The 19,118-nt window shown below is 39.5% G+C and overlaps 1 protein-coding gene across 1 annotated transcript in view; it reads right to left on the bottom strand.

The window, feature by feature from the left end:
• ATP10B (ATPase phospholipid transporting 10B (putative)) overlaps positions 1-19,118 on the bottom strand; it is a gene marked incomplete at its 5' end in the record, with an annotated part of 70,402 nt that overhangs the window by 1,395 nt on the left and 49,889 nt on the right. The window contains 10 exons of the mRNA XM_018571373.1: positions 1,314-1,498; positions 2,741-2,845; positions 4,260-4,340; positions 6,346-6,546; positions 10,939-11,064; positions 12,000-12,076; positions 13,243-13,555; positions 17,337-17,521; positions 17,776-17,902; positions 18,870-18,976. Coding sequence (XP_018426875.1) covers positions 1,314-1,498; positions 2,741-2,845; positions 4,260-4,340; positions 6,346-6,546; positions 10,939-11,064; positions 12,000-12,076; positions 13,243-13,555; positions 17,337-17,521; positions 17,776-17,902; positions 18,870-18,976 — 1,507 coding nt within the window. The remainder of the gene's footprint in view (positions 1-1,313; positions 1,499-2,740; positions 2,846-4,259; positions 4,341-6,345; positions 6,547-10,938; positions 11,065-11,999; positions 12,077-13,242; positions 13,556-17,336; positions 17,522-17,775; positions 17,903-18,869; positions 18,977-19,118) is intronic.

The raw sequence follows: 19,118 nt of genomic DNA, 5'->3' as shown, positions 1-19,118 counted from the left end.
TAAAACTTTCCCATTTTGCATTTCATACGTATTATGGGCTCTCTCTTCTGACTTGATTTACTTTACTGAAGCTTCTAGAATTGGAAATAATGGGACATTAATAATTCAAATTGAATTAGTTTGCCAACAATGTGACTGATGCTCAGAAGTGCACCTCAGCATGACAGGTACATAGTTACATAGTATTTGTGGTTGAATAAAGACATATGTCCATCAAGTCCAACCTATTTGTGTATGTGCGTATGGTCCTATCTTGTTTGTAGTATGTATAGGTCCCTTGTGTGTTTTCAATTTTAAGAGTACTCGTACCCCTGTATATTACGGTCCCTGAGGAAATCGTCCAATCGCCTATTGAATGATTCCACACTCTCTGCCGAAATCACAGCATGTGGCAGTGAGTTCCATACCTTGACCGATCTAACTGAGAAGAAACCCCTTCGCCCCTCGTGCTGAAATTTTTTCTCCACCAATTTTAAGTGGTGGCCTCTCGTCCTTGTCATCGTGTTAATTGTAAAAAGTTTGCTGCTCATGTTACTTTCCCCGTTAAACATTTTATATATGAAAATCATGTCCCCCCTTAAGCTTCTTACTTCCAAGGAGAACATGTTTTAATTTTGGTAGCCTGTTCTCATAACTCAGGTCCTCCATCCCTTTTATGATTTTGGTTGCCCTCCTCTGGACCCTCTCCAGTTCAAGGACATCCCCCCTGTCTACTGGTGCCCAAAACTGGACCGCATACTCCAGATGAGGCCAAACCAGTGATCTATAAAGTGGCAGAATTACGGACTAGTCCCTGCAAAACATTCCCCTCTTAATACAGGAAAGGACTCTGCTTGCTATGTTTACCGCCGCCTGACACTGCAAGCTATTATTCAGCCTGTGGTCTACAATGACCCCCAAATTTGTTTCCCTTTCGGACTTACCGAGGGGAGCTCCCATTAGTGTGTAACCCGTTTTCTTGTTTTTAACCCCAAAGTGCTCAACTCTACATTTATCCACATTAAACCTCATCTGCCATGTGGTTTCCCACTCCCCTATTTTATCCAGATCCCCCTGTAATGTTATAGCCTCTGAATCAGTGACTATTCCCCTCCCGATTTTGGTTTCATCAGCAAACACTGAAACATGAAACATGGCTGTTTATCCACTCCCCAATATCGTTAATGAATAGATTAAACAGCATGGGGCCCAGCACAGACCCCTGCGGAACGCCCTTGTGTTATCAATGTTATTTTCATACTATGCATGCGCTATATACTTCATGGTACTACAAGTGGAGAGCAATAATGAACTAGAAAATAAAGATGTCTTACTTTGGCAACAGAGCAATAACTGGAGTAATAATGCAAAGTAGGTAGAAAGGGGCTTCAGACATTTGTTTTTCCATGACCCAATAGGGACTTGGCACCTCACATAAAACACACATGGCATTATAGGCCAAGGAAATGACAAAATACAGAACAACGCTTCCAAAAATGGTAATCCAGTGCAGGATGGTCTGTAATAGAAAAAAAGTTAATGAGAACAGGTTTCAACTTCAATTAAAGAATAATTTGAGACAGCGAAAGTGAAAGATTTCTATGCTGACCAGTAAATGCAGTTACTGTGTTAAACTAAAAAAAAGTTCCTGACCCAACTATAGCTAGCTGGATTGGGTAAAACTGATCCTATGCCAATAGCCACAACTTCCATGTGTGCCTCAAACAAGCTAGGTATTCAAACTAACATGTTGCTATACAGCATATCAGTCATCAAGACTACATTTGCTATAATAATGCAGCTAAATAGTTAAAGAGGCTCTACTCATTCGCACTTGCCTAACCCAACCCCAACTCTGGTGCCCAATATTTGTTCAGCAAGGACACCCACCACACTGATGAGCCATTTATGATTTCTGGTTGGTGGGGTGGGGCAACTTATTACCTCCAGTGGGAGGTCAGTATTCCCATTTGGGAGTATTCTGGGTTTTAGGGCCTGAGTGCGCTTTTGTACGCAAGTAATGGGTATGCAGGAACAACTGTGTGTCTGCACTAAGAGTCTGATAGAAAGTGACTTTACATTTTTGCATTGTTAATGTGTATGTAAAAGTGCAACACTTTTTGTTTTGTTTTGGATAGACATGGGAATGGTTAAATGCTTGGTCAAGTTTGCCACCTGTGTCCACACTGGGTAGATTTACTCCTCTGTTTTCCTTGTGAACATATTAACCAAAACAGAAAGTAAGGGGAAATTCAAAATTTTAGAGATGTCATCAGAAAAATGAGGTTAAATCATACAATTGGGACATACAGTATGTTCGGGTAACAATCATCTTCGATGACAATTCTCACTTTGGGGAGATTTCCTTTCATATCCTGTTGCTGCTCCAGAACAGGAAGCGAAAAGAAATCAGAAGGACACAGACAGCAAAAATCACTTGATAGGGGTTTAACCTCGCCTTACTAGCCAAAAAAAATATTTGGCTGTACATACTGTACACTAACATTTTAAAACGTAAATAAATCTATATAAAAATACATTCCTGTGTTGTAATATAGTATTGGGGTGTTATTTGCCAAAAACGACTTATTTTGCCAATTCCATTCATCGATTAGGTTAAAATAAAATATAAGTAAGCTCATTTGCGAAGTTATCCTACTCAGTTCTACACAAGCATATTGTACCATGTCAACTCTCATTTAGCATGCACAAAACTTTTCTGAAGAGTCTTAAGATGTTATAGTCAGACAGTAAAACTTACCCAATTGTTTATCTCAATAGCAAGATGTAAAATAATAGTAAGAAGGGCTATTGTGTTCATGGGCATGCCAAATGAAAAAATGTCTATATCAGATTTGTAGAATGTCTGAAACAAGATGAAGAAAACATTTCAATTTGGAATTCAGTAAGTTAAATAAGAGACTGTTTTAAAAAACAAATACAAGAAATAGTTAAGGGGGTAATCAAATACAAATTTCATACAGGCCAGTGCAAGGTACCCATTCATGGGAAGAGGTTGTTGCACAATACTAAGAGAGGCATTTATCAAAATTGGAGCAGACAAAATCTGGAGCAGCTGTGCACAGCAACCAATCAGCTTCTCTTTCATTTTTAAATCTTAACTGAACACACTGAAGAGAGAAGCTAATTGGTTGTTGCTCCAGATTCTGTCTGCTCCAGTTTTGATAAATTTCCCCATGAGTGTTTTGGTGCCAGAATGTGACATACTACAAGCAGCAGCAAAAGATGATCTGAGAAAACTGGCCCTGCAATAAACAACGATATGACATTAAAGGCAAAGGTTATTCTCACTCTTCATTACTAATAGCACAGAGATAAACTGCTGCTATTTCTGAACTCTGACATGCTTGTATGTCATCCTTGATAAAACATGTATTTTAGAAAAAGGTAGGAAGACTTTCTGAAGGCTGGAAAAAATCCAAACGTTTCTGACTTCTATTTAAAGGAGTTCTCTAGGAGAAAGCAAAACAGCTGGCAAGCACTTCTATGTGTCAGCAATGCTGATCACTAATGTGTTTACTGTAATGAAAGTGGCTGGGAAGTGAGCAGATAATGCATTGCATGCATGGTATCCCTTTGAATTTTTAATCTGTTCCAATGGACCTGATGAAGGTCAAGTAAGTTTTTATCAAGGTCCTGCAGCAGGTCTGGATTTAGCAGCCCTGGTATTTTCCTAAAGGACTGGCAATCCAAAAGCATTTTAATTGCTGTGAGCTCTTCAATCAGCCTGGCTTTGAAATTATACTACCACTGCAAGAAATGGAGGTACAGGTTTAAATAGGAACTCCTTATGTACATGTTAGCTTAACGCACATTATTTTATTAAAAGGTACTAAAATAATTTTATGCCTCTTCTAGAGACAGATTTTTTTAAGTAATATGTAATTTTTAAGGCAGCCATACTTTATCTTCCTACCTCTAGATAGGCAGAGCCAGCTGTCAGTCACGCAGCTGGGCAGATACCGGCACAATTATCGGGATCCGCTTCAGCGTCTCAGTATACCGCGAGCAGCTGCTCGCGGTATACTGCGGCGTCTCAGTATACAGCGAGCTACAGCGAGCTGTATACTGAGCCTAAGGTGACGGGAGGATGCTAGTTTGTGTCCCCCCGTTACCCTAAGGAGAACTATGGGGAAAAGACTTAACCCCATACTTCTCCTTTAACGCTTTCGAAGTATATCAGCATAATTTAAAGCCCATACAAACCATATTGTTTAGCTACTAAAACATTAAATGATGTCACTGGGTTCAACACTTACAAAATAGGGGACGAAGAAGCAAACAAGACTCTGGTAGAAGGCATCTAATATGGCAATCCAAAAGGTAGACATCTTGTATGACTGTAATATAAAGAAACATTTACGATTACAGAGAGTCTGACAGGTATGGTAACGAGTGGAGTTTTCTGCAGGACATGCTATAGAAAAAACAATTTCAGATGAAGGCTGTGCTCCACTAATAAGTCTACTGATTGTTTTGTATGTTTTTTTTGTTAGGATTTTAAGTACCATCCTATGCTCCTGCCTAAAGGTGCCCACACACCTTACAATTTATCTGCAGATTTTCTGTGGTCAGATGGAAAAAGGGCAACAGATTGGCCCAGGTGGAGATTCCTCCATCCACACAGTTTAATGTAGATGGAGGAATCTGTTGCACCTTTTCCATCTGACCACAGAAAATCTGCAGATAAAGGTGTGTGCGCACCTTAGGAAATAACCCCAGTGTCAAGCCCAGTGTCAAGCCCCAGCAATTAAAGGAGAACTATGGGGTTAAGGCTTTTGCCCATAGTTCTACTGAGACGCCGCAGTATACCACGAGCTGCTGCTTGCGGTATACTGAGACGCCGCAGCTGAAGCGGATCCCGACAATTATGTCTGGGTGACTGACAGCTGGATCTGCCTATCTAGAGGCAGAGCCAGCTGTACCCGCCCCTCCCCCGTCTGTTCCGCCAGTCAGGGCTGGCGGATCGGAGTGGGGAATCCAGCCCCTCCCCTGTCACGGCAGAGAGCCGTGACAGGATCTAGAGGTGAGCGAACACCGGTATGTGTTCGCTCACCTCCCGATCTACTGAGCCAACCTGTGACAGTCTCATTGTCACAGGTCGGCTAGAACTATGAGGTGAGTGAAAAGCACTCACCTCATAGTCCTCCTTTAAGCAGTGTAAACATTTCTGCTCCTGAAAGCAGTGCAGTGACTCCGATCATGCAACACCGATTGTTTATTTGTTATCTGTAGAAGATATAGGCAGCTAGAGACTAGAAAGTGGCCCTAATAGATTTTTTTATGAAATTAATAGCTTCTTCCATTTAACCCTTCGTAAGGTACAAATATAACCATATTAACTTTTATGCTATAAATTAATGAATGTCAGCAATCACACTAATAAATTGGCGTTTTTGATGAATTACCTAGAATCAACTTTTTTTGTGATCATACATGTGATATACACACACACACACAGTTGTGTGAAAGAGAAAGCATAACCTCTTTAAATTCTATTTTTTAAGTATGAAGACATAATAAAAAATCATCTGGTCCTAAGCACACGTTATAATTCAATATCTTGTATAACCACCCTTAGCAGAAAAAACTTGAAGTATTTATTTTCTGTATGAGTTTCAGTCGATCACATCATTGTGGAGAAATTTTAGCCCACTCTTCTATCAGCGTTCATTTAGGTTTGCAGCCATTTGCTTATGCAGTGATCTCTTAAGGGCCCACCACAGCATTTTAATTGGGTTGAGGTCTGGACCAATTGCAACACCTTGATTCTTGTCTTTTTAAGCCATTCCGTTGTAGATTTGCTGGTGTGCTTGGGATCGTTGTCCTGTTACACAACCCAATTTTAGGCCAAGCTTTAGCTGTTGGACAGATGGCCCGATTTGACTTTAGAATACTTTGGTATACAGAGGAGCTCATGATCGACTCAATAACTGCAAGGTATCCAGGTCCTTTGGCTGCAAAACAAGCCCAAATCATCACCACTCCACCACCGTGCTTGACAGTTGGTATGAGGTGTTTGTGCTCATATGCTGTATTTTGTTTGTGCATTATGGCCACACATCTCCACTGTCTAAAGGATGTTGTGACAGTGTAATATGTCATGTGTTGATGTGTTGTTCAACGGAGGTTGCATTTACCAATTTTAAGATCTGCTAAGGACCAGATGATTTTTGTTATGTCCTGATACATAAAAACCATAGAATTCAAAGAGAGTGTACTTTCTTTCTTTGTTATATATATTTTTCACTGTATAGGCAGGTATTGTGTGAACCTTCCTGAAAGCAAGCCTTCCTTTGCATTGAGCACACATGGACAAAATAATTTTTTATTTAATTCTGATACCTCTGAACGCTGACCACTTTTGTAAAGTTCAGGCAAGCTCATAAGGGTCTCTGCAGAAACATCCGTATCCAGTATGCCAAAGATAAGCGGAGGTACAGAAGTGAACAAGAGGTTGAAAAAGATCAATTGCCAGTAATCAATCATGGTAGCACCTGAAAAGCCACAAAAGAACTGGAACCAAAACAGCAGGTTGACGTAAGCCTGGAAAGAAAAACAAACACATTATTATATTTAGATTTGAAGTAAAACTTTCATAGGGAAAATATGAATGTAGCCATGTACTGTCACCTTCTGAAACTCTTCATTGTGTGGCTGTTATGCTAATTCACTGGCTCACTACTGGAGTCCCAACCAGAACAAGTATACAGATCAGAAAAGACAGAAAAAGTAACAACTCCTCATCTGCATAATTGTTTTGGATTAATGACTTAAAATATTAAATCAAGGGAATCAGCATGATCGTCAATAACCCATTGGCTACAGTAAACAATGCAGCTCTTCATCTTCCATGTAGATGTCACTCTCTTACCCAGAGATGTTCATAGCACTGGCACCTGATATATACAGCTCCATAGAATGAGAAATGCTGTGTACAACTACACAATGAAATAAGGGGCTATAGCAGTGGTGGTTGCAAATTCCATGCTATTCCTGATAGCATTTGTCAGCTATGTGTTTCTGTGCTACTGAAAATCAACACTTCTATGAGTAAAGGGCTTAAGGAAACATACTGACAGGATTACTGTGGCTGCCATTGCTGACCTTTTGAAAATACTAGTTGACTGTCCATCTGTGGTCTCTTTTTAGGAATAAGCATTTACCTGGTAAAAATTGGCCATAGGCGGTGCTTTAAAATATTTTACCGCTGATCAGTTTCGTGATTGATGGCCCTATAATATTGCTCTCGCTGTGACGTTCACGGCGATATGTAACATGTGCTGCGTAATTGGCGCAATCATTGTTTTTGCGTGTAGGCGCACCTAATGTATTTTTGCGCATCTATGTGGGGGTGGGGGACTTTAAAAACATTTTGTGGTGACTTTTTTGTGTGTGTGTGTAAATTGTATTTATTTTGCGACCAATTTTTTTCAAGAATACATTTTTATTTCATCACATACAATTCCATAAATTGCATAATAATAACAGTAGCGTCTACATTTAACAGCTATCTCATATCTAACATCGCTTATTAATTATAAATGGGCGAAGATAAAGGAAAAGCTCATGCTTATGATCAGTTACAATAAACTAGCCCATCGCTATTACTTATACGACTATGAAACAAGAAACAAAAGGTATTATATTATCTAAAATCTCATTCCATTCCCAATCCAACACCTTGCTCTTACCCATTATTTCTTGGAAACCGATCATACCCACTCCTACATCCATTCCCCACCCCTCCCCAACCCTCCATCTCCCCTACTCCATTCCCTCTCCTCCATTCCATCTTTTTTTTGTTACACTTAACTTTATTGTTATCACATAGGGGGATAAAAATCCCTCTATGTGATATCAAATTACAGTGACAAGTCCCCTTTATGGAGACATCAGGGGTCTCTAAGACCCCTAATGTCACCTAGGGACCCCCAGAGAAGCTGATGAAGCACAGATCTGCTTCATCAGCTTCTTTCCGGTTTCTGTACCGATAGTAAACATCACTTCCTGCATTCAGAGACCGGGGAGGAGAGCGGAGGGAGATGGTGTACTGAACTCCCTTCGTTCTCAGTGCACGGAGCCACATCGCCCATCCCGGATGGACGTCTGGAATCAGCGGCGGTGGGGACGGCGACCACAGGAGAGGTAAGGAGGGGGGGCCTCACAGACAAATGCAGCATACAAGCGATCGGGCATCTTTACAGACGCCGGACCGCTTGTATGTAAACGGCCATTGCTGGTTGTTTAAAATTCTGCTGGTTTCCCACTCATGTGCGCCAGGGGCAAGGGTGCAAGCGGGCACGGGCACGAAGGAGCTCTAAAGACGCCCACCCACATCCAGAAGACTCCCGTCCGGCCGTTTTTCAATGTTCGGCGGACAGGAGGTGGTTAAAATTTTAAAAAATGTTGGACTTCTGCATCTAAGCAGCTTATTAATTTCAGTTCATTTTCAGCAACCATACCATTTGCATTATGAAAAAAACCCCGAAAAGACAGACATGAGCTAATATAATTTCATGTTTCATCTTCGCACATTTTCTTACATTAACAATGTTTTTGAGAGTCGACTATAAGCATCATAAATAATGTGTTATGTATGCAAATTGTTAGCACTAACTTAATTTGATGGATGCTATAATCAATTAGTAACTATATTATGAGATGACTCATACTGTAGCGATGAAGAATAAGGAAATTAATCTTGTTGTCGTAGACAGGTGTGCATCATTATGAAAGAATTTCATACAGGTGTCTCTCATAAACATTCCCTCCAATCAAAATATTTTAGAGAGCTGTCAATCTACAGATGTACCGTATTTTCATTCATAAGCAAACAAAACGTGCACAGGCAACAACATGGGCCATTTCTGAGCCTTCTGCTGTGTTATTTTTTATGCACATTACTTATAATGCATAAGTTGGAGGCTAATTATTGGCCGGATTTGTGGGAAAAACCCCACACATTTAAGAACCTCTGGTTCCCCCACGCACCCGTTGGGACGTCCAAGTCATCCCACCCTGCATTACCCCTTTCATAAACAGTTACTTGAGTATGCCCCCTTATTGCATACTGACCATAGTGACCGTGGCACACCTCAGGTCAAGGTTAGGTAGGGTCATCATCTGCATGTTACAGGTACGAATCAGTGGGGCTCTGACTACAACTTCTCAAGTGATTCCCAACTATTGTGTATACCTGTGACCCCTGTACTTGTACTGCGGGATAGATACCTGGATAGTTTTCTGAAAATGTGCAGTGGATTTTCTAATGATGTGATATTTTTCCACTTAAACCTTGCTCATGGCTAAGAAATGGTTAGGGGCCAGGATATACTGAGCAGTTAGGAAGAGGTTTACGGTTCAAGATGCAGTGACCATGGAGTGATGAATCGCCAGAGGCAGTATGCCTAGTGTGACATGCTCCTTACAGGCCCGGCGCTACCGCATGGCAAGTCAGGTGGCCGCCTGAGGGCGCGGCAGAGTGAGCACGGAAAAAACAGGGCATTTTGACAAGTACTTGTACTATGCTTGCGCTATGTTTTTTTTTTTCACTTACCTTCACTTACCAGCAAGCGACTGCCAGAGGATCCCGACACGCGCGGCACCTCGGGCAGTCGCCGGCCAGCTAAATTAGGACCCCACCTGGAGCTCCTCCCAGCGGACCAGCGCTGACTCGTCGCTGCTCTCCTGCACCGAAGGTAAGTGAAAAAAACATAGCGCAAACATCGGGGCATTTTGACAAGTACAAGTACTTATCAAAATGCCCTGTTTTTACAGGGGGTCGGGGAGGGGGGGCGCAAAAATGCACCTTGCCTGTGTAGGCAAGAATCCTAGCACCGGCCCTGGCTCCTTACTGTAAGTATTTTATAACCAGTCTTACTGCTCCTGTTTTGTACTGCCTCGCTGTTTAGCAGAATGGATAACTCTCCCCCAGAAAGGCAATAAGAAAAGCACCATGGAGTTTGTGACCTAAGCATTAAGTTAACTCTAACTTTACCCACACAGATTCATACACCCCCCTCCCCCCAACACTGGTGGAACTACCAGAGTCGCAATGGTCGCATGTGTGACTGGGCCCTGGGGGGGGTGGAAAAAGGGGAAGGGCTCCCCACCTCTGCACCCAGCCCCGGTAACCACGGAGGCACCCATCTTCCTGTCCCATTGTGTAGCTTTTTTTTTAGCTGCTCGAACGCACTAAAATCACACACTAAACTCCCCCCTTCATTTTTTGCTGTAGGCGAGGGGCGTTTAGTGGGCGATTACAGTGCATTCCAGCAGTTAACGCTCAGGAACGCACCGTAATTGGTGTGAACTGGCCCTTAAAGTGCATTAAATGAGACAGGTATTGTTAGTTGGTATGTCACATTGTTGCATTCCATGAAAACATCCAATACAGTGCGTTTCCCAGTACAGGCAGTAACAGCTAATGTACCATCCATGGTGTAACTGAATGTTTGTTATAAATCAGAACAAGACAAAATGTAAAATATGCTTTAATTTGCAAAACTGTTGTGCAACACAGCATAATGGACATCCATCACTACTTATAGGGTGTGCCAACAATTGCATCAGATGTTCAGCAGCTGTATTGCAGTGAATAAACGCATTGGAAAAATCTATTTGGTTTGCTATACATCTGTATAGCAAACCAAATAAACACAGTTCAAATTAAATGAAACTGGGGACCTAAAATATGAAATGCATCTAAACACATGCCAACACAATGCATTTAAACCCATGTAGTTTATTGTGAACAAGCCTTCAATTGAAGTACCTGACTGGTCAATTTCAAATGACCTAGGTGTATGGTCAGTTAAGATTTATTTCCATGCCTTTCTCTTTATTTATGTAAAGGACTGTCATGTGACAGACAAACTATTTTAACTGATGGTATTAAACATGACATTTGTATGAATTCAGCTTGATCAAACTTACCACATTTTTGTAGAAGAAATAGATAACCATTTTTGCCAACCGAGTGTAGCACCAATGACCATGTACAAGTAATAGCTTCTTGAGATGCTTGAATCGAGATATTGCATAATCGCTGGACATCACAGCCTGAAAATCGAAAGATATGTATATAAAAAATATGTAATAACTATAATATCAATAATAAACAGAGAGGGTTTGTAACTTTGGGCCATGGGACCTAGAAGAAAAAAATAATAATAGGACCCTATAATCATATAGAAAAGCATTCAACCATCCACCTCTATCCCTAGGCCTTTTGAAAGTCACATAGCAACCATCACAATTAATGGTGATGTGCAAGATAACTTTATAATGATTTAGGTGTTTAGAGAACTAAGTTCTCAGAAAAGAAGGCCAGAAGAGACCCTACTCTGCAAATATTGGAGCGCAGCACATGGTACAGACTTTTTTAAATGAAGGATGAACCACTTTTGTTGTTGGCACATTTCAAAAGCAGGAGAGTGAAAGAAGAAAGCAATAGCCTTGCTGAATAAATAGGGATACGTTGGAGTCTGCAGTGGGGGGACTATCTGATACTTCACACTGTAATGCTGTGCTATACAATAGTCAATCAGTATTTTTAACTTGTATCTTCTGCTCTGCTTGAGCTGACCATTTAGGAGATACACAATCAAAACAGGGGATTTCCAGCACATATATCGGTGCTCTTAAGTATTTGAAATCTTTATCTTTTAACTACTAAGTTATGGTAATGTTGGGAGATTAAGTAGAAAACCCCTTTAAGGAAAGATAAAGACACAAAAAGCTAGGAAGCTTTCCTATAGAATCAGTGTATGCCAATTAATAATACCAAAAAAAGCTTATTTGCTTCTCTCAGGGTCAATTAATGGTCAGTGAATGGGCAACGTAAGTTGACTACCCTCTAAAATATTTCCATGTATTCAATTTCTTTTTAAATAATACCACTGAACATTGTTGGTTTTAAAGACATAAATCTCAAAAGAAAGAGATGCTGAAGGTAAAACACATGGAGAAAAATATATCAAATTTGTATTAGGTACCTGCATGCCTTCTTGACCTGAAATTCCAATACCAATATCTGCAGCCTGAATCATACTGACATCATTGGCACCATCACCTTAGAAAAATAAAAATGAAACATAGTGAAATAAGTTGCATAATTATCTATTTCATATATTGATAATTATTATGTTTGTGGTTGCATCCATTCAATAACTTGCTGATAACATTGAAAACCTATGTTGTACATTGTTTGAAACAGAGGGATTTCTTATGTAAAGCTTTTCAGTATGTTGTACTGTGTTAAATTGTCAGATGGGTAATGAAAATATAATGACGCTTTCATACTTTCATTACATTATTATTACTTGCACATTAAAGTAAATGTATCATGCTACTCAACTTCAGAACATTTTCATTTTAGAAAATAATGATCATCAATATAACATGTAGATTTTAGTATCCTAGTGTTATACTGATTTCCTTTTTTTGTGGTTATTTGGTTTACTTTTGGAAGAGAATAACGAAAACACTATCGCTTCAACAGTGCCATAGGAACAGCTGTCACAATGTTTATAACTGCAAATATGACTACAAAGAATAGGGGGTGTTAGGGATAAATAATTCCTCTGTACCTGAATACCACTGCTGTGCAGCTTGGTTCATAGGTCATATATGAGAGACTTTGTTGTACAGATGCTCACAGCACTAAAAGTCTCCAATAATACAAAGAGGAAATGGTTGATTTATATATATATATATCAATCATCAGTGTGGCTTCTGGAGTGCTACAAGTCTGAGATGTGAAAAGTTTAGTTCCCCTTAGCTCAAGCAACACATATAAATTCTCAAATGCACAGAGACAATGCCTAAATAGAATAGTTCCTTTAGGCTCTTCTTTGCCAATTTGGAAAGCTGTTCTGTCATTCTGGCCTTTTGCCTATTGTCATCCTGCTGCAAAAGTACCTGTTTGAATGCCATTGCCCTGATCTCTAGCGGCATTATTACCTGACAATTTTGTCCTTTGCCTTGCTTATATGCCTGCACCTTGACTGTCATCAATGGAGCAACCATAAGGGCCAAGGCCAGAGTGTCTCATGCAGAAACCCATGTCTTGTTGTAGAAGAGAACACATGCTAAATAGATTGTGCAATTCAGGGAAGTCCACACTACCAACTGTTAACTTAGAGAGTCTAATGTTAAACATTTGTATTTTAATTTGGACAAAAAGTGAACTTGAAACATTTTCATCAGTCTGATTAAGGAAAAGAGTTAAACACTTACCTATGGAAAGTGTCATGACGTTTAACTTGTCCCGTACTAGTTTGACAACCATGCTTTTTTGTAGAGGTGTAGCACGGCAGCATAAAACAGAGCGACAATGCTTTGTCAGCTCCAAAAATTTTGCCTCTAAGCCTCCTTGGAAAATCCCATTTAATGTCCTTCCATCAATCACCAGCCCAACTTCAGGCTGAGCCATCTCCGGCTCAGGAGCAGTTTGTGACCTCTGCCTTTTGAAGAGATGCTTCTTCTTTTTCTCAGGGGAAATATTTTTTATCTCCTCCAAAGTGCAGTCTATTATGGACTCACATGTTTCCTGCAATACAACAAATTAATTTTCTCTGAATATGCCTTATTAAAAAAGGGTTTAGCATATTCGCATGTTTCTTAACAGGTTTTCATAAGGGTACAAAGACATCATATACACATATGTATTACACAGTTAAAATGGACAAGAACTCAGAAAGTGAATATTTGCTATGTTATGTGGAATATCTATCAATGTTATTTGTGTCTGCTCAGTAACATAAAATTTATATTTTATTGTAATTCCTCATGAAATATAGGAATTAACTTTCTAGTATGCGAGAGCGCCTAAGCAGGCTTTTGCCTACATCCTCATAGATGTTTATCTACAGTGTGATATCATAGGCACTGCTGTCTCAAACTACTAGTCACAGCTGCTCACTGTGCTTCTTTTTGGAGGCTCTGTCATGAGGAAGCAAATCCCTGCCTGCCTCTACCAAGATGGCTGCCTCCACACAGAGAAAATGTTGCAGAGCGTATGGTAAGTTAGTAATGGGAACAAATCTGTCTGCCATTATTTGGGCACCAGAGTTCAGTTCCTCTTTAAGTCACATAAACTATGATTAACCATAAAATAGGAGCAATAAGGTGTTCAGACACAAAATAGTCAGAATAGAGCTGTAACAGGAACAGGGTGTGAACCAAAAACTCACCGAAACAGGTGGAAAAACATTGCTATCTAATAGGGAGGTACTGGGATACTCCCCGGAGTGGAGAGGAGAGACCACCCTATTCACCCTAAGACTCTGATGGGTCACACCAGGTAATTCATGGTCCATAGGGGCAATCTGGATGTTTTGCCTCATGTCCAGGTTGAAAGCAATAGAGAGGGAGGTTGAAAGGGAAAAGGAGAGGAAAAGGCAATAGTTACCAACACTAGACATCTGTGAGGCCCCATCTGGTTGAAGCTTGCAGGTGTTAGGATATTTGTAAGAGTTCTGACTACAAGAAAGCAAACCCTCTTTAGGAAAAGTCATTTTAGGGTTCAACAATTTGGATGCCAGGAAAAGGCACTAGGGTGGACATATGGTCTATTACTTTGAGAAATAGCAGGTGCAATAAGGTCTCCAGATACAAAATAGTCAGAATAGAGCTATGATTTGTGTAAGTTTAATCACACTATGAAATTGAAAAGACTAGCAATTGTTTGCTAAACAAATGGCTTCCTATACTGTGAGCTACAAAAGTAGAATGTAGCCTGATCGATCATACACAAAGCATTGAACACTCATGCAAGATTAATCGCTACTACATGCTACTTGTGTAGCTTACATCACAGGGAATTATTTGTTCCATCTGTTCAGGTATCGATCACTACTTTTACTGATTACCTACTAGCAATGTTTATAGTGAGTGAGCTTCTAAAAAGCCACAATGAAGCTCCAGCCTAATGTGGCAGATATGACCTTTAGTTACGATTATTACTTTATATGTGCTAGCATTATAAAAAAAAAGTTAGTTCAATGGAACTTTACAGAATGTATCCAGAGCTATTGCCATTACTGAGCTGTCAACGGAGTTGCAGCACACTAGAGAATGCCAAGTACTTGACGTGCCTTCTAGGGACTATTTATTTAGGCTGTGGCTGCAGATGCCTGGCTTGCCAAATCCCTGTTTGCCTTACAACATCTATAAAAAGCTTCCTACCCTGGGCAGCAGCAAGAATGTTACAAGTATGTCTCAAGCCCTTGACATTTGGGCTGTGTCCTATTGACATTTACTTTTACTGTACAAAGGCATTGCATAAGTGGCTTTTGTACAAAAAGAAGATGATATCTCGAAAAGCCACAAGTACCAAGCAAACCTACAAAGCTATTCTTCCTTGGATTAAAATGAATCCAGTAAATTGTCAGTAACTTTCATCAATAGTACCAATTTGCTGTATTTGCAAAAGCGTTTATGTGCATTTCTTCAAATGGAAATTCAAAATTAGATTTATAAGAAATATAGACATTCAGGATGTTTAATAATGGCCTCTCCCACTTTATGCTTAGCCCATTTTAGAATTTACTCTTTTAGCAATGATATGTCCTCCAACCATGCACATATACTTCTTTCTAACTGCAAGGGCCATTAATCTTTCTTAAAGCATAATGTATTTTTGAGTTTTATATCACTTCCAACACAAGTCAAAAATATATTTTTTTCAATATAGTAGGTGTGGCTATGCAGCTCATTCCTTTGTGCCCTGTGACTGACAAAAGTTGCTAGTATAGACCATTGCACTCCCATGGCCAAGTAAGTTTTGGGACCCTGAGCCAAATATGCTGAATTTTCAAGAAAGTAGTTGATAGTAGTTCCTAAATTCCCTAGTACAACATGCAGAGACTGGGAGGGTGCCAGGCAGTAGGCATGAAGCAGCGAGAGGCATGATTTAAAGGCAGCATATCTGTTGATGGAAGGTGCCTTTACTTCAGCACTGGTGTTACCATCGGCTGCAAAAGGAAAAAAACAAACTCTTTCCATATTGCAAATGACAAGACTCCAAGGGGTATATTTAAAGTCAAACAGGCTGTTCACTTGGCAGGGGAATTTGGACTTCACAAGGGAATTTTCGCTTAGCTTAGCTAATGTGGTGAAAATTCACTTTGCAGGGAATACCCAATCTTGAAATAAAAAAAATATTTTTGCTTGCATATCACTGGATGATGGAAGTCAGCAGATCTTTACCTCATTCACTAGGCTAAGGGAAAATTACCTTGCAAAATGCGAATTCATTTGCAAAATGAACAGCCAATTTGCATTTAATAAATCAGTTCCCAAATCTTTCAACACAACCTACTGCAGGATACTGTGCTTCCCTATAACTTTCAATGATGGCTAAGTGAATTTAACTTCTATAGCAATGTACAGGGTCATGAGCTTTCCAATGCATTAGAAAGGAGCCAAAACAGCCAACAATGAAAATTGGTTGCTAAAGGGCTTGGTAACTACTAGTTTCAGCTTTGGAGGCAAGTATACAAATTATAGATCTTTTGCAAGCAAGCCCAGCAGCAGACTTAAAAAATATGTATACGCAAGTACATTTTCAACAAGTGACAATTGCTGACAAAACATTGATCACAATCATCATTCAACTATTCAACATGTCAAGTGCTTCCTGTACTGATGAAACAGTATGACGTCTAATGGCACAGCCCTGAGTCACAGTGGAATGAATGAAATAAAACAGGTTGTTTTAGCACTGACATTTAAAGTTAATAGAGTCCCTTCAAATATTTCTTACGTTATTATCCTTTTCATAACCAGGGACAAAACACCTCTGATGAATGGTCTGTGAATAATAGGGGAGCACTATGAATGATCTGTGAACAATAGGAGATCACTGTTTTCCTACATAATTCTGCATTGGAATTTGGGGACTTGGGTTGTAGTAAAAGGGACAAGTCGTATTTAACATTCATATTGAAGATCTTCAGAAGAGAAAAAATAAATTTAATTGCAGAAGTTTTAGACAATTTCAATGTCCCTACATAAACATTAGTTGATTTGCTATTAGTTGAGTATGGGAAAAATCTACTGTACATGTTAATAAGTGGCTCAAAGATGTTACCTAGAAAATAATAAAGGTTACTGGGGCTGTTCAGTTATCTCCAGTGCTCAAATGCAAAGGGTTCTGTTATGTTATTACATGGCTCTGTAATCAGCCAAGCTGGGAAAAACCAAGCTGGGAAAAACCCCATTGTTAAGGTAAATCCTTGCCTGCCTTACAGGCAGGTTCGGTAAAGTATTTTCATGGTTTCAAAGTCTGAAATGTTTTGCTACAAATAAAAACAACACATAATACACACCTTGCTCTCAGTATTGATTGTAAAAACCATATCACTCTGGTCCAGAAGTTGGCAGGAGTAGGCAATATTAATGGCAGTTTCTTGTTTGTCACCAGTCAGCACCCAGATATTTATACCGGCTTCTCTCAAGGCAGCTATGGTGTCTGGAACCCCTTCCTGAAGGCGATCCTCTATGCCAGTTGCACCTGTTTACAATAATGTAATCATCATAGGTATAACATTTGTAACTAACTGCTGTAATGGAAATGTGTGAATGCTTATTCAATCAAAGAACACATTGTGAAGTGCAGGAATTCACACCAAGTAATTATCTTTTGTTGTGCTTTCAGATCTAAAATGATAAAACGACAAATTTGACTTTTGTGGCTTACTGCATTTTTCACATAATTTTTGCTTTTTCCTTTAACTTAGTAAATAAACATATTATCATATGTCTAACCAAGAAGGGTGAGCTTTGTTTCCAGATGTTGGGCGGTTTCCATGAGTAATTCTTCTCTATTATCTATTGCTGCTTCAGCTTCTTCCCGAAAGTTTGACCATCGCTCAAAATCTTCCTCACTTAACACCTAGGCAGAAAGAGAAACAAATAAGTATTTAGCTGATTAATTCAGTTTATATTTGACAGATGGATGTGGGTTGTTTGGGATTGATTTTAATTATGTTTATGTGCACAATGTATATAGCTATGCACTCTAAGACAAAGGTTTTTCAGGACAGTAAACTAGATTTGACTATTTCTCTGACATAATTTTCAATGTATTCTTACCAGTGTAGAAGGTATTTCCTAGGGGCTAATTTTAGTAGTGTGTTTATGGTACAAAGTCATTCTATCTATTCAGAAACTTTCAATTGCATATCAGGGTCAGATCAGTAAAAGATGATTTCTCATTCAATGCTGTGTAACAGTACACTACACATGTTTCTTTTGCCATTTACAGAATACCCAAAGTCATTTCTAAGCACATGTGTTTATTCAGCTTTCAAACTCAATTCGAGCACCCCAGGATGCCTGGGGCACTCTGGTATGCAAAATTGACCATCTGTCATGACGGCCATATATGCTTCCCAGGCCCCGCACATCACCATTTGTCAGTAAGGCTATGAATCACAGTGATGGACCAATAGTGAAGAGCAACAGGAGGGGTCAAAACAGCGCAGCCATTTGACCAGGACACAAGGTGAAAATGTGCATACTGTAGTGTACCAGTATCCATGCAAACCCAATTGAAGAATCAAAGTGAAATGCAGCCAACTGAATTTGCCTGCTCTTCGATATAAGCAGCATTATACCAGCTTAGAAATGTACTTCAACTATACTTTAAATAATGGCCAACATATTGCATGTAGTTTAAATTACATCGCAAGCACTTAAGCCACTTGCTCTGAATAATAAAAATGTATTTTGATGCAACAATGAGCAGCAATATAAAGAAACCAAAGTTACCAAAAGCTAACAACCATTTTAAAGCTGTCAGATGGAGCAGGATCAGCCTTTATAAAGTAAAAAGAAATGGAATACAACACATTACTTGCCTTTTTAGCAATGCACAGTGTTCTCAGACCATCCCTTGCATACCAGTCTAGGTGCCTCTGAGTTCTTGACTGTATTTTCCGTAGCTTCTTCTCATCATTTATATTAGCTGGAAAACATTTTCAACCAAAATCATAAATTATGCTTGCTAGCCCATAGTAAAGGTATGCATTGTTTAAAATGTCACCTGATTTTCATCTATTTACCATACTCTAAACTTTTAGAACAGTAGACTGAACTGGCTAGTAGCC

Source organism: Nanorana parkeri, unplaced genomic scaffold, assembly GCF_000935625.1.
Source record: "Nanorana parkeri isolate BGI_ZX_2015 unplaced genomic scaffold, ASM93562v1 scaffold1745, whole genome shotgun sequence".
Taxonomy (NCBI): Eukaryota; Metazoa; Chordata; class Amphibia; order Anura; family Dicroglossidae; genus Nanorana; species Nanorana parkeri.
This window is presented reverse-complemented; position numbering and strand designations above follow the sequence as displayed.